Raw genomic sequence first — 23,320 nt, 5'->3', positions numbered from 1 at the left:
CCAATATAAAATGTACAATAAGTTTCACAATCGAGGTACCGCCTCGTAGTCACTTTTCACAATTTCAATCACAATCTTTCCTTATACCGATGCGTGAGACTTACATGTAGATATTTTTGAAAATATTTTTTCTTCGAAATAGCTACACACACTTTAGCCCGCCTTATGTCGCCGCGTGGCTTCAAGTAATTCTCTTGCTAGCAACACGCACATAAATCCCACCTTATGCCTCCGCATGAACATTAACCCCTATCCTTATACCGCCGCATGCGCATCAGCACCACAACACAATAACAACTTGCACCTCAAGTGCTCATAGCCACAACTTGCCAAAATCAACAATAACAATATTTTCACAACAAATAGCCCATGGGTCAACCACAATGGGTAAAAGAATATCAACAATAACAAATGAATGTGAATTTCTCCACAAGAAAGATATCTTAACAATTAACAACTTCTCCTCAATGTGATAACGACTTTCACAACTTCAACACCAATAACTCAGCAACAAGATATTTCACAAAATAATAACTTCAAGTAAAAGTAAGTCAATAGTTAAAAATGCAACAAGGCAATAACTTCAACTAAATCATATAGGAGCAAAATAACAAGTAAAAGGTACAACAAGTGTTAAAATGACAAATAAAGAATGTAAGGGTAGTTTAATACATGTAATAGTTGATTAACAATGAGGAGTATAACATGTTATGACAATTCAATTAAAGGCATGGAAAGAGTCTAAATAGCCTAAACCGGTCAATTACCACATATATCCCATGTACCCATGCGTCACTTTGCGTACACGACTTTCACATAACACAAATAGCACAATCAATCACAATCCTAAGGGGTAGTTCCCCCACACAAAGTAAGGCAAGATACTTATCTCAATTAGGTCAAATCACCACTCAAAGATAACTTTCTCTTTAAAACTCGCTTCCACACGGCTTAAATCAAACCAAAATGACTTAATAATATCAAATTGTGCAAGAGAAACCAATTATAATAGATAAAGCTATGATCTTTACACATTTTTTAAAAGTCAACAAACGTCAACCCCGGGCCCGCCCGGTCAAAACCCGGGTCCAAGGGTAGGTGCCGACTACCCATAACCCCACAAGTCCATATATGTATTTTGTTTCAAAATTCAAGTCCAAATAAATTCTCAAAACACAAATTCTCATTTTTTGAAACTTACGCGAAGTTCCTCAAATTTTCACTTTGATTCACATCAATTTGATGTTTAATCTAAAATACATCCATGAAATATAGTTAGAAATTGATTAAATCACTTACCTAATAGTTTGGTATGAAAATCTCTCAACAAAATCTCCTCCCAGCGAGTCTAGGGCTCAAGAGGTGATAAAATGAGACTAAGTCTCGAAATGCAAGCCTTAATACCAGCCTCAAATGTCGCATTTGCGACACTGGGTTCGCAAATGCGAAGCCGCAAAAGCGAACCCTGGGACTCTCTGCTAGTATTGCATTTGCGACCAAAAGCATCGCATATGCGAAGACAGCTGCCATCGCAAAAAAGATAGATGTCTCGCAAAAGCGGACAACAAAACTCTCGAAAAAGCAAAAAATTTCTTTGCAAATTCAAATCCCTTACACAACAACACAGTATCACAAAAGCGACTAGGAGTACGCAAATGCGATGGTCGAATTTGCGTCCTTTTCATCGCAAATGTGATGAACCAGTATCGGCACACATAGTTTTGACAAAACCAATCCGAAAACCAATTTGAAATTCAACCGAACCCTCGAAGCTCCAAACCAAATATCCACACAAGTCTAAAAACATCATAAAAACTCTCTTGCTCGATCAAAACATGAAAATAACATCTAGAACTACGAATCGGACCCCAAAACACATGAATTCCAAGGAAAAGTTCAATAAATTTTAGAATTACAACCAAGCGTCCGAATCCTATCAAATCAACTCTGATTGGCACTAAATTTTGCAAACAAGTTATAAATGACAAAGAGGACCTGTTCCAAGTCCCAAAACAAAATTTCGAGCCCGATAACTTCAAAGTCAAATCATGGTCAAACTTAGGAAATTTTTTAACTTTCGCCAATTACGGTCAAAACCTTCTAGAAGCTTCCAAATGGAATTCTGGCATACGTCTAAATCAAAAATCACCATCTAAACCTAATAGAACTGTCGAAACTCTGATCCGAGTTCAAACATACAAATGTCAAACTTGGTCAACCCTTTTAGCTTAAAGTTCTAAAATAAGAATCATTCTTCCAAATAAGCTCTGAGTCACTCGAAAACCAAAACCAACGATACTCGCAAGTCGTAATACACTATATGAAGCTACTCAAGACCGTAAACCACCGAATTGTATTCAAATGCTCAAAATGACCGGCCGAGTCGTTACATTCTCCCCCACTTAAACATATGTTCATTCTCGAACGTTTCAAGAGTCATTCAAACGCAGTCAAATCATCGTATAACCTCCTCGGGAACCTAACCGTGGGTGATTCCACGTCACAACAATCCATATAAGCCTGGAAGTACAACCTAGATAAAGATCATTACTGCAACCTTAGTCCATGAACCTTAGAGTCAAAATTTTCAAATATCTGAAATCCATTGCAAGACTTGATTCTCGCATCTACACACTGTATAAGTTTGAACAAGTTGAATCAATAAATAGTCATGATCCAAAATGTAATCACATGTTATACCACATAACTAAGATACTCGTAGAAATAACGTCTGACCACAATAGCTGCTCAATAACAAGCTCGGTTCCGGTAACCAACTTCATCTCAAATAAAACCTTATTTTAAACCTTTGTGCACTATCAATGATGGAGGGAACACACATAAACTGATAACCACTCATCATATCAACAAGTAGTAGAGCTCTCTCGCCTGGTAAGAACTATTAACAAATTCTGAGCTGACTAATGGTTTTATTCTTCCAAACATACCGTAATCAAATCTGATAGCACTTGTTCCAGATTCAATAACCTCATCTCATCAAATACAAGATGCTCTGCAACATCCCACACCAACACTACCTAAATCCACACACCGTGCAACCCGTGCACCAAACAAGCAACAACCCGGATGTTCCCAAATGATGATGAAGAGAACCCAATGGGAGAATCGCCCCGCAGCTCAACAGATGCCACCACTAAGCGCAATGATATGAACCCATCTCATAATGGAGAAATAGAAACACTCGAAATGAGCACAGAGGATTCTATCCTAATCATACCGCCATTGCGACACGCGACCCAATCCAAATACTGGTCCACAGGGACTACCTCGAGGCAAGAGTCTCACAATCAATAACCATATGCGTATTATTCAACAAACACGTGAGGTGCATGACCATAACCACGAAGAAATGTATATCACTATATATATATATATATATATATATACCACAAACAAGAAGACCATAACTAAGGCGCAATCAACCATTCAGCACCCCAGGAGTTATCTCGCTCGAATTTTGTCACAAAGCCCTAAGCAATAATGCATCATATGCAAATATTAACAGTTTCACAACCTGTCGTGACGTAGAAGAGTAACACACGAAATGTTTCAAAACAAGAATGAGGTCAACTCTAATCATTGACACCACCCGCTATAATAGCTGTGTTGAGTAAACAAGTTTGGCCCGATGTAAAACACACATCCTCATTAGGCCTACCAATGGCCTCCGAATCAATTCCGATCCTTCCCGAAATAGGTAGATAACCTCCGAAAACCCGTGATGACCTATCCATAGCATATACATTCAGCTATCAACCTCTTAACATACCTTATCGTTCACAACCTTGGAAGAATCTTCCTCCGAGAACCCTCTTAGTCTTCAAATCCTTAGAACTCCAAATCTCCATATCCGATCCCAACTACACTATTCAAATGACTAAAATATTCATCACATATGGTGTACCCACGAGAAATACTTCCATAATTTTTTTTTTCCACAAAGCAAAATCTAGACATCAGCAGACGATCAACCAAGCGATTACAGCAATCCTAGTCAGACATCCGCAAGCCGAAACACAGTGCACCTTCTGAAGTGCGCACCCTTCTTAGGTGGTACAAAATAGTGCTAGTATTCTTCTAAACATCTGAAATCATCCATGCTGTCCAGAACTCGTGACCCTATCAAAGAGAAAAAATCATAACGCACAATATATCCTTTATGTCGGTAGAAGACATCCGGATCAAGCCATGGTTGACACTATTAGAACCTCTTCGAGACCCGTCCGCACATACTAAGCCATCAGAACTGAATTTCCCAACTTAACCAAGTCACGCAAGCCGTTGAAACCAAGAGTTCTGCCACCAAAATGCCGGTAAGGTATTACCATGCCAAAAGAACCAATTACCTTTATTACTATGCTGACCCAACACTACCAAGCTGATCCATTTCCTCGAATCTTCCTCGACTTGTCTTCAAGTTAACACTTCTCCTTGTCGGTCTACAATGATACTAAATCAGAACTCACTGCAGGAGATCCTAGCATGGACTATGTCGTCCGAAAGCCTATAAACCGCTATATTTACTCTAAAGCACCCAACAATGTTGCAACCGAGATACCCACTCTGAAGAGACCTTCTATGAATTTGAATTTGTTTCTCTAATCTCTCTGATACTGGAATGTAGATTTAGCAATAATACTGATATACCGCAAATCCCAACACTATCCCATGCAAATATCATATCTTAGTCACGTACAATTCCGGGGAATCCTCCAATACTGCATGAATACCTCAAACCCAATGCTGATATAATATTTGCCCATTCAATATTATCATCGATATTAGACTCCCCCACTTGGATCAAAGTCATAGGACACAACATCCGACGATCCACAATACCAGCCTTCATAAGCTCATACAACACTACTCAGATACACAAATTTGTTGCATCCCACACTTGAACAACTGAAGATCTACCAACACGTCCGTGTCCTCTGTCCGGACAACACCTTGAGACAATGATCAAGCATTCATACCCACTCCGTATCCCATCCATAGTATTACAAACTGTCGGAACATAGCTGATACCGAGCGCGCAACATCAAGTACGAATAGATGTAAAGGAATATAAGATATATGCTTCAAGCTGAATCAATGTCGCACGATAAGGAATGAAAGGAGTGGAATTTCCTAAGAGTTCTGTAGTCGCTTGAAGATACGTACAGAAGTCTCCGTACCGATCCGCAAGACTCTACTAAGCTTGCTTATGCCTCATAGCACCTATGAACCTGGAGCTCTGATACTAACTTGTCACGACCCCAATTTCCCACGTTAGGATGTCGTGATGACACCTAGTATCTATGACTAGGTAAGCCTAACACATGCTGGGTAATTAATAGAATTGAACTACTAAATCATTAATTCATTAACCAGTGATTGACATACATAGCTGCATTGGCTAATAGTTATACATTTCTCAAAACCGGTAGTACAAAGTCATAAGCTCTACTGAATTATACTAGAATTTCTAAATATAATATTGTTTTGAATTGCAATTGGACAGTAGCATAATGAGGTAAGATAGTTACTCCGAGTCATGCGAACGTCAATCAGGTTGTCACGACCCAAAATTCACAAGTCGTGATAACACCTAACCCGAGTCGCTAGGTAGGCCAACAATCACATGATTAACAATGAAAATGAGATAACATAGTCTAATAACTCAACAGCAGAAGAATTGAAAATAAGATAACATGGTCTAATAACTCAATAGCAGAAGAATGTCATAACGTAACTGAGAATATAGTAAAAATGCTACTACAACCCAAGCCCAATATATGGTGTCAACAAGTACACGAGCACAACCGAATAACAAAGTACGGAATAAATACTCTAATACAAATGTCTAAACATAATAAATAGTAAAGATAAATATAACGGGAAGAGAGCTTCAAGCACTGCAGACGGAATGGCAGCTACCTTGTAGATCCCAAGCAAGCAGGCATAACTCAAGCCGGAAAATCACCTCAACCGGATGAACATGGATCTGCACACGACGTGCAGAGTGTCGTATGAGTACAACCGACCCAAGGTACTCAGTAAGTAACAACAATAACCTTGGTTTGAAAGTAGTGACGAGCTCAGAACAACAATCTAATGCCAGTACCAATAACCGATAATAGTTCAGAAAATTCACGATAAACCATGGAAACAGTAAATCAATGATATGAAGTACAACTCGTTCCCATTTCAGGAATTTAGGCATGCTTTCAAGTATAACAATTTAAAACCCAGCACGGATAAAGCCGATCAATTACCAGTTAGCATGAGAAAAGTATATTTTTATGCCTACATGTCAAGTGTACACGCAAATAAACAGTATCACAGTGGATCCATCAATAGTATTTACACTTATCACTGTATGGGTGCCTGGAGTAACTGCCCATCATCAAGCACATACATGAAACACTGTGCCTGCACGCACTGCTAGCATGTCAGACTCTGGAGGGGTGGATCCTGCCCAAGGGCTAATTATAATCACATAGCCCAATAATGAGGCTTGGTGCACGTGTCGCCTTAAAAAAATAACACTCGGCCTAATATGGTCCTAGCGTACGCGTCACCTCAAAATCAGTACCAAACCGGCTCTACGACCGAAACTCAGTCATTTACCGTTCAAATCTTCGATGAGCACATCTCAAATATTTAATTAAATAATTTTACCCTTAAGGGATATCAGCAACATGTGAGTAATCAGATAAGAAGTACTGAGACAGAGATATCATACACGGATATAGTGTCATGACCGAGAACATGTGTGAAAATAAGGTATATAACTTTGAAACAACAAGAATAGCCCTATCAAGTCTGAAACAGTTAGCACGTAACCTAGACATGATGTCTAACATGATTCACAGTTCAAATAATCAAACAAGTAGAGGGAGCGTGGGCGTAACATGGTATGATAACAAAACAAACCATGTATTAGCCTAAACGCCTCCCCAAGCAATGAACAAATCGGTGCACGCACACACGCCTGTCACCTAGAGCGTAAGTCACCCCAATATCTTTCACATAACGTAGTCCTTAGGGTTGATTACGCTCAAATCCAAGTTTAGAAGTGTTACTTACCTCAAAGTGCGCAAATCATAACTCCAACAAGCCCTTCCCACGAGTATCGGCCTCCAAACGACTTGAATCTAGTCATAAACTAAATCATTAATATTTTCAATACACACTATAGCAATCGATTCCATAAGATAAAGCAAAGTTCTTTAACCAAATTCAAAATGTCAACCTCGAGTCCACGCCTAGGAACAAGAAAAAATTCACAAAATCCGAATACCCATTTAATAACGAGTCCAACCATACCAAAATCATCCAATTATGATCACAAATCGACCCTCAAATCCGCAAATCTTACTCTCCAATCCCTAGTCCAAAATCCCCCAAATTTCATCTTAAATACACATAATCTAGGTGTAGAAATCAATGGGTGTTAAATATTATTGGACAAAGTGATCAAAAGTTGCTTACCTATTAATTTGTAGTGAACTCCCTCACAAACATCGCCCCTAGCCGAGCTTCACAAGTCAAAAGATGAAATAATATTCTAACCCTTGTTTTGAAATTTTAAATAGTCTGCCCAATTGTTCCCCTTCTCGATCACGGAAATTCCCTCGCAATCGCAAACAACATAGTTTACTGACCTCAAGAAATGGTCTACGTGAATGAGAACAACCAGTGGTGAACGCGATGCTTAGCACCTCATACCTACGCGATTGCGGACAAGGACACGCGATCGCTAAGAACACGCGTGAACTTCCCATACCTCCCATTCCTTCTTTGCGGACGGTCCCATCACCCGCGTTCCCGATGCACAACTAACCAAAGCTCTGCGATCGTGTCAACAAACTCGTGAACGCGTTGAACGAAAATCCTCCTGCCAGAATTACCCGCTCGCGCGCCCCCCTTCACGCGATCGCGTAAGAGGAAACTAGAACCAGATATATCAGTAGCCCTATAAGCCCAAAAATGACCCGAACATGATCCAGATCACACCCTGAGGCCCCCAAGACCCCATTCAAACATACCAATTAGTCCAAAAATATGATACGAACTTAGTCGAAGCCAAAAATCACATCCAACAGCACTGAAATCACAAATTACACCCAATTCAAGCCTAATGAACTAATGAACTTCCAATTTCTAAACCTAATGACGAAACCTATCAAACCAACTCCGATTGACCTAAAAATTTGTACACAAGTCATAAATGACACAACGAACCTATTCCAACTCCCAGAACCAAAATCCGAACTGGATATCAACAAAGTAACATCTCGGTCAAACTTCCGAACCTTCCAAACCTTTAACTTCCAACTTTCGCCAATTCAAGCCAAAATAACCTACGAACCTCCAAATCAACATCCGGACATATGCCTGAGTCCAAAAACACCATACAAAGCTATCAGAACCATCAAAACTTGAGTCTGGAGTCGTTTACACATAAGTGAACACCCGGACAACTCTTTTAACTTAAGCTTCCAACCTTGGGACTATGTGTCCCAATTTATTCCGAAACATCCCTGGAACCAAACCAACTACCCCGAAAAGTCACATAACCACAATTGAACATATAATAAGCAATAAATAGGAGAAAATGGCTACAATACTCAAAACGACCGGCCAGGTCGTTATATTCTCCCCCTCTTAAACAAATGTTCGTCCTTGAACGAGTATAGAATCATACTTGGGGTCTCAAATAGATGTGGATAGCTGCTCCCCATCTCTTGCTCGGTCTCCCACGTATCCTCTTCGACTAGCTGGACTCTTCACTAAACTTTCACTGAATCTATATTCTAAGATCTCAACTTTTGAACCTGCCGATCCAAAATCGCCACCGACTGCACATCATAAGTCAAATCCCCATCTAATTGAATCGTGCTGAAATTCAAAACATGAGATGGATCACCGTAATACTTCCGGAGCATGGAAACATGACACACTAGGTGAACACTCGATAGACTAGGTGGTAATGCAAGCTTGTAGGCCACCTCTCCAATCCTCCAAGTACCTCAAAAGGGCCAATATACCGAAGGCTCAACTTACCCTTCTTCCCGAACCTCATCACACTCTTCATGGGTGAAACTCTGAGTAATACCTTATCTCCTACATATAGCCAACATCACGAACCTTTCGATCAGCATAGCTCTTCTGTCTAGACTGAGTTATGCGAAGCTGATCCTGAATAAGTTTGACTTTCTATAAGGAATCCTGAACCAGATCTGTGCCCAATAACCTAGCCTCCCCAGGCTCAAACCACCCAACTAGAGATCAAAACCGCCTCCCATATAAGGCCTCATAAGGAGCCATTTGAATACTCGATTGGTAACTATTGTTGTAGGAAAATTCCGCAAGCGGTATAAACTAATCCCAAGAACCCCAAAATCCATAACCCAAGCGCGTATCATATCCTCCAAAATCTGAATGGTGTGCTCGGACTGTCCGTCTATCTTGGGGTGGAATGTTGTGCTCAACTCAACTCGTGTGCCCAACTCTCACTGCACTGTTCTCCAAAACTGTGTTCCCCGATCTGAAATAATGGACACTGGCACACCGTGAAGATGAACAATCTCGCGGATATAGATCTCAGCTAACCGTTTTGAAGAATAGGTAGTCACAATAGGAATGAAATGTGCGGACTTAGTCAACACGTCCACAATCACCCAAATAACATTGAATTTATTCAAAGTCCGTGGGAGCCTAACAACAATTGATACCCAATTTTCCCCTCATATTTTCAAATATATATATACTTTTAAAATAGTACGTATGCATCATCATTTAGTTTATAAGCATATACAAGCATTTTACATAATTGTTTTTCTTTTCTTTCATAATTTTTAAAGGCTTTAAATCAATTTATTTCTGCATTGTTTATTATATAAATATATAATAATTACCCGACAAGTTATTTTTATGATGATTTAATCATATAAACTTATCATTTATACCAACATGAGGTTTTAAATATTGTCAGGGCATTTCTTATAAATACATTTGCATTTTTCAGGGCTAAATTGCATATTTTGCAATAATAGCCCATATGCATGTATAATTACATTATTTATGCAAAAAATAACTTTTTATATTTTTATAATGTTAAATAATTATTTTTAATCATTTTCATGCACAAATGATATTTTGTTATTTATTTATTTATTATGTTTTTATAAATTATTTATTTGTTAAAATTAGGTATTTAAAATCTAGCCCTAAATTCCTTCTAATTTCGAACCTAACTAACCAAACATAGCCCAATTATCCTTGGCCCAAGACCAATTAACCCAACCCCATACCCTGTCGTGACCCGTTTAACCACCCGACCCAAAACCCTTTTAAATCGTGGCCATTGATCTCTGAGATCAACGACCCACATTACACCCTCCCTTTTTAATTATACCCAAACCCCTAACCCTAAATCATTCCTCACCGCCCTCCGCCCTTGAATCCTCTCATCTCTCATCTCTCAAACCCTAGCCGTCTTTCCCCCAATTTTCTCTCCTAATCCCACCGGACATGGGATTACATAGTTGTTTCTTGCCATATTCTATTTCCCCCTGGTACTGGAACCTTCTATATACCGCTTGCCTAAACATGGCAAGCAGATCTCATCAACTTCGAACCAAAGCTGGTTCAGTTCCTTGACCTTTTCCGTCTTTATTCATTCTTGTTCTTTTATGGTATGAATCTCTGTGTATTTCTGTGATTCTTACTCACCTTAAAATTAGGGTTTCAGATTCTTTTAAATCGAACCAAGTCTGGTTCGATTCTTTGATTTTAAAAGGTATTTTTGTCTATGTTCATCTTATTCTATACAACATGTGATTTTTATCTTTTATTTATTTTAGATTTCTGCCGATTTGTGTACTTTACCTAAAATTAGGTTTTTGAAATTTTCTCTTTTCCTTATTTATTTCAATTTCTTTCCTTTCTCATGTTTGATTGATGATTTTCCTTGTTTGGATGTTAATTTCTACTACTTTAGAAACCCTTCCCCATTCCCCTTTGACAGGGAGTTGAATCGTTAATGTTTACTAAAAAACTGAATTTATCGCTCTTTGTTCTTTAAATACTTTTGTTCTATATTCTGGTTCCTGGCCGGCTGAAAGCCAAGGCCAGAAATTCTGGGTTCTTGCTACTGTGGACTTTGTTCTTTCTTGGTTTTCGCTTAACTGGTGAGTTGCTGAACTTTTGTCACTTCATTCCTATTTACCTTTCCTTTGCATATGTTTTATTTTCTGAAGATTGTAGTTTAATGTGTTTTCTGGGCTATTCTTCTATGCAATCCTGATTGCTTTACTTTAATTTTTGGTCTCTCTAATCTTCACTTCATTATGTTGGTAATCTGAAACATGCCTAAGCCTAATTCGAGTAATCAAGATTCTCTTAATTTCGTTTAGCTAATGTGTTACTGCTTGACATCTCTTTGGTATTTAATCCTGCTTAAGGTTGTCCATTCTGTTATTCGAATATGCTCCATATGCATAATTTGAACTTCCTTTAGATTTACTGGTCTATTAGGTCAGATTTGAATGCTTACACTTACTGTATGACATGAGTTTATCTTCCCCTTCTGTTCGGAATCTCTATAATGGTAATCTTGCATAGGTAGTATGTTTTAATTCTGTGTCAAGATCCTGTTCTATCAATCATGACTAGTTCTAAGTTAATATACCCCTTAGTATGTTTTGGCTCACTTGATCCACCAGTTTGTTTTCATAATTTGTGCATCCCTACTATGTCTAAATGTTGTTCTACTACCTGATTTGAAGTTAACATGGCTATCTTATGACACTAGCATATGTACTTAATATAATTTGGACCTTTTCCCTGTTATGAGTCTGTGTACTCCAATCCTGCAAACCTGTTTGTTAATATGTAACTAACTATGCACTAAGTGTTGAACTTGTTCTTCTAAATATTGCTAAAGGTGTTCTTAAAACCTAAAGCCTCTTTGATTATTTGCTTTATGTGCCCAACTTGACTATTTTTGTACCCTTCAGTTTTGTCCCTCGGCTATTGTCCACTCTCCATCATTATCATTTATGTTATTCTGAACTCCTTATTCCTAGCCGGCTGAAAGCCAAGGCTATCAGGCTCTCGCCACTGACCTCCCTAGTGTGAACACTCCTCAGGGTTCATTTGAGACCCTTGTGAACTATGACACACTAGGATTTGGTCCCTAATCTTTCCTCTGAACTGTCTCTGTTAACCTCTGTAGTGTGAGCACTGCCCTGGGTTCTTGAAGCCCTTGGGAACTCTGACACACTAGGGCCTTGGTTCTATATGCTCAACTCTGTTTTGTGCCCACTAGGTGAATCACTCAATTCCTGGCTGCCTTATGTCCATGAAGATGTAATTTTGGGCTGTTATAAACTATGAGAATGAAGGCCCGACCTGGCTAGGTGTATCTTTGGGCCTGCTGTAGGTTCCCTATAGCTATTCTACTTTGTAATTTATTCTATTCATTCTGGGCCTTCAATAATTCTTGTAATGACATTTTGGGGTATTAGTAAAAGTGGGAAAGGGGTTTTATCTTACACTTGCATTAAAACGGGTAAAAATCCTGCCTATAGGTTCGTTACTTAGCTAAAATGTGTTATTATGCTCAAACATGTCCAGTTGTCATGTATTATAAATCATGCCTATAGGTATTCTATTTTGCTCAAAACGTGTCACTTTTCAGTTATTATAGAAATCTTGCCTATAAGTATCCTATTATGCTCAAACATGTTCTATTATTATGTGTTAGCAATATTGCCTATATGTTCTTTATTTGGTTCAAATGTGTTCTACTTCTGCTTGCTAGAAACCATGCCTATAGGATATTGAATGATGAATGTCTCAATATGCGCATAGGACTCTGTTTACATATGGCTTAATCTACATATTTAGATGCCATGCCTATAGGATCTAAAAATTAGTTTTAATTATAGAAATCATGTCTATCGGGTCTGAATCAGTCTTAATTACTGCCTTTCTCGTTTCTTCAACACTGTGCTAATCATTGCTATTAGATATCATGTCTGTAGGACTCGATTAAGCAGTTCCGAACATATTCTTGTGATCGTCATTGTCAGTTGCTGTGAGAATCACTTAGGTATCATGACTATAGATTTAATCTCTTATGCTTGTAATCAGTAGGCAACTATGTAGGCTGTAAAAAATTGTATTAAAAGGAAAAGGCTTGTAAAGCTGCTTTTTTATGAAATCCGGAATCACATAGAGATCCTGCCTATAGGATTCTGCAAACTTATTACAATCTGCAACTGTCAATATGAATCAGTTTGAGTGCATTTGTTGTTTAAGTGCAGAGGCTGACTTGAGCCCTTATTTGCTTATACGTGAAAGTCCAAATTATTTTGCATGTCGTCTAGCCTTTTCTCCTTTTGAGCAACCTAATTGAAGTCTAGAACCACTCCGAGATAGAGGTCCAAATGCCTCCTGGACCATAGGCATGGAACGGGTAGTGCACGCTTAGGGCACGATTTAGAATCAACTAGTGCGCTTTAGGTAAACAACTTAAAGATAGTAATCGGGTAGCAGAAGATGATAGTTTGTGCCCACTGAATAATACAAGTAACACCCCACCTCGAGCGAGTTATGAAGTATTATTTATATTGCACGGGGTGATCCTTTAGGCCAAAACACTTAGGACCCCCCCCCCCTTGTTTAAAAGTCAATCATTTTTATTTGCCCAATTTTTGTCTCTTCTCCTTGTTTAGACTAATTCATATAATTCGAGTTCGGCTGGGACTCACCGTTGTGGACCTCGAGGAGTTCCTAACACCTTCTCCTCGAGGTAATTTGAGCCCTTACCCGATCTTTGGTGACGTAACTGGTTAATCCAGAGTTATCTGCAAATAGGTCCCCAAACGTACCTTAAAAATCGTTAGGTGGCGACTCTTCTCTCTTAATACCCTTCCTTAAAAGAATTGTCACATATCGAATCCCGATTCCGCGAGAAAATGAGGTGCAGCATGACGACTCTGCTGGGGAATATATTTTAGGCTCTCACCATTGCGAACTTGGTCTATATGAATTAGTCTCTTCCGATAAGCGTGTCTTTATTATTTTGCTGTTACTTGAATATCACGCTCCCATTTTTCCCTTTTATTGCTACATGCACACCCTCTTCCCTATTTTCCCTTTATATGAACTCATATGCAACTCTTCGCTTAATTTGGTTACAATGTGCATTTCCCCTTTATTTCCTAATCATGTTCACAGGATCCAAACTTTTAAAATTTGCTATATCATGTCTCCCCCAATCCTTACCCCTTTATTTGCTTTATTACAATTCTTTCACATTACGTGAACTAACTTCTTCCCTGTTTGTCTTTCTTTTATGTCTTTACGTTTATTTAATACTGCATTTACTGCTTTCTTCATGCAAAATACTTGACAACGTGTTATTTTATCTTTTCACAAAGTATGTTCCGCATCATATTCCACTCGTGCATACTTAATACCATAGAGGCACTTGATGAGTGTCCGCGCTCTTCCTAAAATCATCCTTTTAAATTTGGAAAGGTTTTTTTACGGCAAAATTAGTCGTTCAGCGGTGCAATCGACGGTTCTGTGCCTGTCCATCTCAAGTTGTCCATTTGAGGGTACCGGTCTAGACTCTTCTAGAAACCCCCACTATGATATTAATTGTGCATGCATTATGTGTAAACCTAGTATAGGTTAGAATGCTAAGCGCGTGATAACCCTCTAAGGCAAACCTTGTCCAAAGCCCATCGGGATTTCCATAATCCCAATGGGCACAATCATGATATGTGCATTATTTGGAAAAAATATGCTGATATTCTAATCATTAATACGCAAATAGTCGAATTCGGAGGGGGAAAGGACTAACTTTATCTATTTTGCATAAATGAAGCACGAGGTCCCCAGGTTCGGCATGGTTCGAAGTATCCCACCTTTGTTGCTAGATTGGTGGGAAAATATCTCGCCAAGCGAAAAAAACCACGTGAAAAGAGTTCTCGGGAATTTACCTTCTTTCCTAGACATTCAGCCAAACAATGTACTGATTGAGGCCACTGCTATGTTCTGGGATGAGAAGAGGGCTATTTTCCATTTCGGTGACATAGAAATGACTCCCCTTCTAGAGGAAATAAGAGGCTTTGTTGGGCTTCCCTGGGACAGCCCTGGTCTGTTAGTACCGAAAAATCGCACTTCTTGAGGTTTTTCTAGAAATGATGAGTTTTAGAAGGAATAATGAGTTAGTCTGCCTGAAGAAGTCTTACATACCATTCAACTTCCTTTACGAGCGTTATGGGCACAACAAGTCCTACCGTCTTTATCATGATGAATTTGCTATCACCTCTCTCGGTTGGACTCATCGCCGAGTTTTTGTGTTCATTGTCTGTTTTCTGGGGATGCTGGTATTCCCAATACAAGGAGAACAGATTCACACTCGCTTAGCTATGATTACTAAGACCCTAATGGAAGGAATTGAGGTACAAACTTACACTATTGTCCCAATGATCGTAGCGGAGATATACCGAGCCTTGGACCGTTGCAAGAAAGGATATAGGCATTTTGAGGGTTGCAATCCGTTACTACAAATATAGCTGTTGGAATATTTTCAAATGGGACAATACCGTCAAGAATTTCCACGGCTTCCATGGAATGACTACATAGGTTTTCACCATCCGAAAAGAATGACTTTTATCCCGGATAGGTTTGCACAACCAGGAAACGCTGTGGGCTGGGTACACTTCTTTAGCAATTTGACTGACGACAAGGTCCGTTGGATGTTCGAATGGTTCCCTACTAGCGAATTCATCATCAGGTCAAGAGATGTTCCTCATCTAGTGCTAATCGGATTAAGGGGTATCTATCCTTATGCTCCTATCAGAGTCATGAGGCAAGCTACGAGAAAATAGGTTATACCACGAGTTTCCAAAATGGTTCATTACAAAGCAGATTTCCAAGGGAATGTCATTCCATGCAAGTTTGAGGCACAACACATGTGGCATCAAAAGATTATTGTGGAGAAATATACCATCGAGCCAGATAGGTATCATGCCGGCCATGTGTACTTCTACCCATCATGGTTGGTCGGTGACATAGCAGGAGAGGTCAAGCCAGGGGTTGATTTGAGGAATAGGGTCATAGACGACGCTGCTGAAGCACAAGTCAAATACAGGAGGTTGCACAAAAGGGTCTTTGAATCTGAATCCAGGCATTTGGAACAACATAAAGTGGACATAGAAGCAATCAATGAATGGAGGGGAATCGCTACTAAATAAATAGAAAGGTTGGAGTATTTGGAGCAGGGTTTGATGGAACTTGAGGGAAAGATGAGGAAAAGGGTCTCGGATTGTCAGAATGCAGAGGACAATGAAGGAGGACATCTAGCAAGGGCGTATCTGCTATTGGACATGCACGACCTGGGGAATCTGATTGACGGGGCTAAGAAGGCCAAGCTTGGAGAAGGTCCCTCTAGGACCAAGTAGATTAGGGGTGATATTTTCTAGATTCGTTTTAGAATTTGATTGTAGTAAGGCAAATGCCACTAGTGACTCTTTATAATTATTGTCGTTTTAGTAGAGATTTGGTCTATTTATCATATTAATGAAATGATGCAGTTATTCGTATAGAGTTTTCTCCAAAGCTATATATCACTAGGCCTACCTCGGGCACGATGAGGTCCCCAAATTAGGACGCTAATTCCGCAATACGTGTTTAAACATCGTAAATATCCTTTTAATACCCTTTACTGACTTGTTTACCTTTTCTTTTTCTTTTTCTTTGTTTATTCCCATCCCCTAAGATTGGTTTGTGCATACTGGCATCATCGGCATATCATACCAGATCTAGAGGTCCTCCACCACCTCCTCCTCCAAGCGATCCTAAGAACAAAGGAAAGGCTAAGATGGATGATCTGAGTGGTATCCGGAAAGACAACGCTACATATGCAGAGAATGTTGAAACTTCAGATGACCGGGGTACTCCGGCATAGAGCGACTTGGTTTTGTGATTAGAGTAAAAGATACTAGAGTTACAAAGGGAACTTGAGCAGGTTCGTAACCTGGCAAACCTTTCCCTTACCCTGAATGTTCCCGACATCAACCAACAAAATGCCCGAAACTCAACACCTCCTCAAAACACACAAAACCAACACCCGCAAAATCCTCCCGCACCTCATCAATACGCCATGCCTCCACAAAATCCTAATCCTCCACCATCACCAACTCCTCCACAACATCATCATCATCCAACCTAGTACCCACAAGCTACCACATACCACACTCCTCAGAATGCACCACAACCTACTCCTGACCCGCAAAACTCAACCAACGACCACCATTACGCCCAGATTCAAGAATTCCACCAAAGCAATCTCATATATGTGGAAACCTTACCCCACACCCCACAACAGACCCTATACATACCCAAATCCGCCGAGAAGGACCTGCTCATCAAGAACATGGCAGAAGAACTCAAGAAACTTACCGGCAGGGTTCAAAATATAGAAGGGGGAAAAGAAGTTGAGGGTTTGAATTATGAAGATTTGTGTATTCAGCCGGACGTAGAACTACCAGAGGATTATAAACCTCCCAAGTTCGAAATGTTTGACGGAACTGGTGATCCGAAGGTGCACTTGAGAACATATTGTGACAAGCTTGTAGGAATTGGCAGGGATGAAAAAGTCTGCATGAAGCTGTTCATGAGAAGCCTCACTGGAGATGCCCTGTCTTGGTACATCAGTCAGAACCCAAAGAAATGGGTTAGTTGGGTAAGCATGGCATCATATTTCATGGATCAGTTCAGGTTTAACACAGAAAAAGCACCAAGTGTTTTCTACATCCAAAATCTCAAGAAGAAGCCAACGGAAACTTTCCACGAGTATGCTACTCGGTGGAGGTCTGAAGCTGCAAAAGTAAGGCCAACACTGGAAGAAGAACAGATGAATAAGTTCTTCGTCAAAGCTCAAGATCCGCAATACTACGAAAGATTGATGGTTATTTAAAACCATAAATTTTCTGATATCATCAAGTTGGGAGAGAGAATAGAAGAAGGGATCAAAAGCGGAATGGTGACGAATTTTGAAGCACTCTAAGCCACAAATAAGGCCCTGCAGTCAGGAGGTATCTCCAAGAAGAAAGAAGTAGGTGCAGTAATTGTAGCCCAAGGTCCGGAGTCTCCTCTCATATACCAAACACCTTCACCCACATATCAGCCTTCACCTTCTAGATACCGACAACCTACCACCACTTACCGTACCTATAACACCCAACCCGCATACTACCACTCACCACTAGCCTGCCAAAACTACCAAAAACCTAGACCAAATTTTGACCGCAAACCACCCAGACAATACACCCCAATTGCTGAACCTATAGACTAACTGGACGAGAGACTGAAGGTTGCCGGTTATATCACTCCCATTCTCGCTGTCGCCATGGAAAATTCCTCTCAATAGGTCAATCCAAATAAGACATGTGCCTATCACTCAGGCATGAAAGGTCATACTATTGATGAGTGTCGTACTTTGAAGGATAGGATTCAGACATTAATCGACACCAAAGTCATACAGGCAAAGGAGGTTACGCCCAATGTCCATAACAATCCTCTCCCGGATCACATGGGCGGAGGGTAAACATGATAGAGACCGATGAAGAATGGGACTCAGAGGGGTCAATTGGACTCATTCGAGAAGGGGATAATCCTGAAACATCTCCAATCACTCACACCTATCATAAAGCAAGAAGGAAATGAAAGGGGGAAATGGAAGAAACTGGTGCAGCACAAGGTATGACCAGAACTGGTAGGGTTTACACGCCCGAGCATTTGGGGGGAACAAGTAAAGAAGTCGCTTCCAGGCAGCCCATTATTGAAACCAACCCGGATGATCTTTGGAGAAAGGTGCAAGCAAGGGAGTATTCTGTGGTTGATCATTTGAACAAAACCCCTGCTTAGATATTCATTCTAACACTACTGCAGAATTCTGAGGCACACAGGAATGCGTTGATGAAAGTGTTGAATGAGGCTTATGTACCCAACAACATTACCAGTAGAGAGATGGCCAATATGATAGGACAAGTGTTGGAAAGCCACAAGATCACTTTTCATGAAGACGAGCTACCACCAGAAGGACTAAGTCACAACAGGGCACTGCATATCACGATGCAGTTTGAGGATAAGTTCATTGCCAGAGTCCTGATAGATGGGGGTTTGAGTCTTAACATATGTCCACAAGATACTCTGAAAAGATTAGGTAAAGGCCTGCACGAGATACGAGTAGGAAGTATGAATGTGAAAGCATTTGATGGGTCTCAAAGGGCCACAATTGGGAAAACCAACCTTAGCCTACAGATGGGCCCAACCTAGTTTGATGTTGAGTTTCAAGTGTTAGACATATCTGCTACCTACAACCTATTGTTGGGATGACCTTGGATACATGCCGCTAGGGCCATAGCTTCTACTTTACATCAGGTCGTGAAGTTCGAGTGGAACCATCAGTAAGTGATCATCCATGGGGACGGAAGTAATCCCATTTACACCAATCAAATTGTTCCGGTCATCAAGAATAGAAGGAAGTTGGATGGAGAAACATACCATCACATCGAGCGCATCAACGCAATTGAAAAGGATAAATACTGGAGCAGTAAAATAGAAGGCATATTGGCATGGACAGGGTATGAGCCTGGCAAAGGTTTCGGTAAGAATCTCCAGGGGATCACCAAACCAATACAGCTAAAGCGTCACGGCACAACCTTTGGGCTTGGGTATGAATACACCTGGGACGAGTATCAGAATTGGACACCACTATGGAGTGGTCCTTATTACCCTCTAGAGCAACCAGTACCACATTTGAGCTAGTCAATTCATCACGCTGACAGGATGTGGGAGTCCGAAGAAGATGAAGTTCTAGTCGGTATAAGGAATCTGTTTTTGGATGATGAAGACATGGATTGCAGTGCGATAGTTGAGGAGGAGGATGAGGAGAAAGGCCTTATTATTCAGATCGCGGAGAAGGGAGCTGTTCTCAAGAACTGGATTGCTGCACCATCAAGGGCCCATCGAGTTCCTGGGTAGCCTGGCAATTAGCATCATTTATTTTAAAAGCAATTTTTATGAGCATTTAAGACATTTTCAGTATTTTGTTTTAAGCATGTTTTGTTTTGAAATAATTGCTCGGGTCATCGAGCCGTATCTGTTTGGCATTTTCAAGATTTATCTAAATGCATTATTGTTTTTAGTATTTATTATTATTCTTTACATTTTTTCTCTACAGAATTATTATTACCTATCCCGATGAACTTACGAATGTGATATGTGATGAGACAACGCAACATAAGAATGATGATTCAGAGGATCTGGAAGAGGATATAATGCCTGAGGAAATTGTCAGAGAAGTGGAAAACTTTGAAAACAAGCCTAAGTCCAATTTGGATGAGACTAAAACAGTTAATCTAGGAGACTCTGAAACAGTCAAGGAAACACGTGTAAGCATTCACCTGTCACCATCAGAGAAAGAAGAATACACTTGTTTTCTGATGGAATATGAGGATATCTTTGCATGGTCCTATGATGATATGACTGGTTTGAGCACGTCCATAGTGGCTCATAAATTACCTACCAACCCAATGTGTCCGCCGGTAAAGAAGAAACTCAGAAAGTTCAAGCCAGATATGAGTTTGAAAATCCAAGAAGAAGTCACTAAGCAGATCAAAGCTAAGGTTCTCAGAGTGGTTGAATATCCAACTTTGTTGGCTAACATCGTGCCAGTTCCGAAGAAGGATGGAAAAGTCAGAGTATGCGTCGATTATCGGGATCTAATCAAAGCAAGTCTCAAAGATGATTTCCCGTTACCCAACATACACATACTGATCGACAACTGTGCCAAGCATGAACTCCAATCCTTTGTGGATTACTTTGCAGGATATCATCAGATCAGGATGGATGAAGAGGATGCCGAAAAGACAGCTTTTATCACACCATGGAAGGTGTACTGCTATAAAATGATGTCGTTTGGTCTGAAGAATGCTAGGGCCACTTATATGAGGGCCATGACAACTATTTTCCATGACATGATACATAAGGAGATAGAGGTATATGTAGATGACGTCATCATCAAATCCAAGAAAAGTACAGATCACATAGCAGACTTGAGGAAATTCTTTGATCGGCTTCGGAGGTACAATTTAAAATTGAATCCCGCAAAATGTGCCTTCGGGGTCCTCGCAGGAACATTATTAGGATTCATCGTCAGCCGCCGAGGAATTGAGCTAGACCCATCAAAGGTCAAGGCTATCCAGGATTTGCCACCTCCAAAGAACAAGAAAGACGTGACGAGCTTCTTGGAATGTCTTAATTACATAAGCCGCTTCATAGCACAATCAACTGTGACCTGTGAGCCGATTTTCAAAATGTTAAAGAAGGATGCCGCAACCAATTGGACTAAAGACTGCCAGAACGCTTTTGATAGAATCAAAGAATATTTGTCCACACCGCCAGTCCTGGTCCCGCCAGAACCTGGTAGAACACTACTACTCTATCTCTCCGTATTAGATGGGGCTTTCGGTTGTGTCTTGGGACAACACAATGAGACGGGAAGGAAAGAACATGCCATATACTATCTGAGTAAGAAGTTCACACCCTACGAAGCACAGTATTCTTTGTTGGAATGCACATGTTGTGCTTTGACCTTGATAGCCCAGAATCTGAGGCACTACTTCTGTGCCTATACCACATATCTCATATCAAGGATGGATCCTCTGAAGCACATCTTCCAGAAACTCATGCCTACAGGGAAGTTGGCAAAATAGCAGATATTGTTGAGTAAATTCGACATCGTCTATGTGACTCAGAAGGCGGTTAAGGGACATGCATTAGCGGATCATCTTGAGAAAAATCATGTAGGAGGAGAATACAAATCACTAAAAACGTATTTTCCTGATGAAGAAGTATCATTCGTAGGAGAAGATATCGCCGAAGCCTACGACGCGTGGAGAATGTTTTTCGATGGAGTCGCAAACTTCAAAGGAGTGGGTATTGGAGCCGTTTGGGTGTGAGAAACAGGTCAACTTTATCTGGTATCCGTGAAACTCAGATTTCCATGCACCAATAATATGGCAGAATATGAGGCTTGCATATTGGGGCTCAATTTGGCCGTTGACATGAATATCCAGGAATTACTAGTAATTGATGATTCAGATCTTCTGGTACATCAGGTATGGGGAGAATGGGCTACAAAGAATACCAAGATATTACCATATCTATATCATGTGCAAGAGATGATGATGAGTTTCACGAAGATAGAGTTTAGACATGTCCCGAGAATCCTGAATGAGTTCGCAGACGCATTGGCCACTTTGTCCTCCATGATACAGCATCCGAAAAAGAATTTTATCGACCCCATTCCGGTAAGGATTCATAATCAGCCAGCTTACTGCGCTCATGTTGAAGAAGAAGCAGACGGGAATCCATGGTTCCATGACATCAAGGAGTACTTGGCAAAATGAGAGTACCAGAGTATGCAAATCATACTAAAAAACGCACGCTCCGAAGATTGTCCAATAATTTCTTCCAAAGTGGAGGAATTATGTACAGAAGGACTCCAGACTTAGGATTATTACAGTGTGTTGACGCCAAGGAAGCTTCCAAACTGCTCGAAGAGATATATTCTAGAACTTGCGCACCACACATGAATGGTTCCATTTTAGCGAAGAAGATACTGAGGGCAGGTTGTTTTTGGATGACTATGGAAACAGACTGCATCAGGTATGTCCAGAAATGTCATCAGTGCCAAATACACACAGATATGATATGGGTGCCGCCAAATGAACTCAATGCAACGAGTGCACCTTGGCCTTTTACCGTTTGGGGAATGGATGTCATTGGACCAATCGAGCCCGCCGCTTCAAACGGGCACAGGTTCATTTTAGTGACCATAGACTACTTCACAAAATGGGTCAAAACTGCATCCTAGAAAGTTGTAACCAAGAAAGTCGTCGCAGATTTTGTTAGAGATCGTATTGTTTGCCGATTCAGGGTTCCAGAGTCCATCATCACCGACAACGCCGCCAATCTCAATAGTGACCTAATAAAATCTATGTGCGAGACCCCCAAAATCAAGCACAAGAATTCCACAACATACATGCCTCAAGTGAATGGAGTCGTGGAGGCCGTAAACATGAATATCAAGAAAATACTGAGGAAGATGGTTGACAACCAAGTGAAATGGCACGAGAGGTTACCATTTGCCTTATTGGGATACCGGACCACAGTCTGCATGTCAACCGGGGAACTCCGTACCTATTGGTCTACGGTACGG

General features: G+C 40.4%; 1 protein-coding gene across 1 annotated transcript; it reads left to right on the top strand.

Moving 5' to 3' along the window:
• The first annotated feature begins 17,467 nt into the window (after window positions 1–17,467).
• Window positions 17,468–18,010, top strand: LOC138899100 (uncharacterized). The gene has a single exon (XM_070185217.1). It carries the CDS (start codon window positions 17,468–17,470, stop codon window positions 18,008–18,010), a length of 543 nt encoding a protein of 180 aa, XP_070041318.1.
• Window positions 18,011–23,320: the final 5,310 nt, after the last annotated feature.

This window comes from Nicotiana tomentosiformis, chromosome 9, assembly GCF_000390325.3.
Source record: "Nicotiana tomentosiformis chromosome 9, ASM39032v3, whole genome shotgun sequence".
NCBI classification, from domain to species: Eukaryota; Viridiplantae; Streptophyta; class Magnoliopsida; order Solanales; family Solanaceae; genus Nicotiana; species Nicotiana tomentosiformis.
This window is presented reverse-complemented; position numbering and strand designations above follow the sequence as displayed.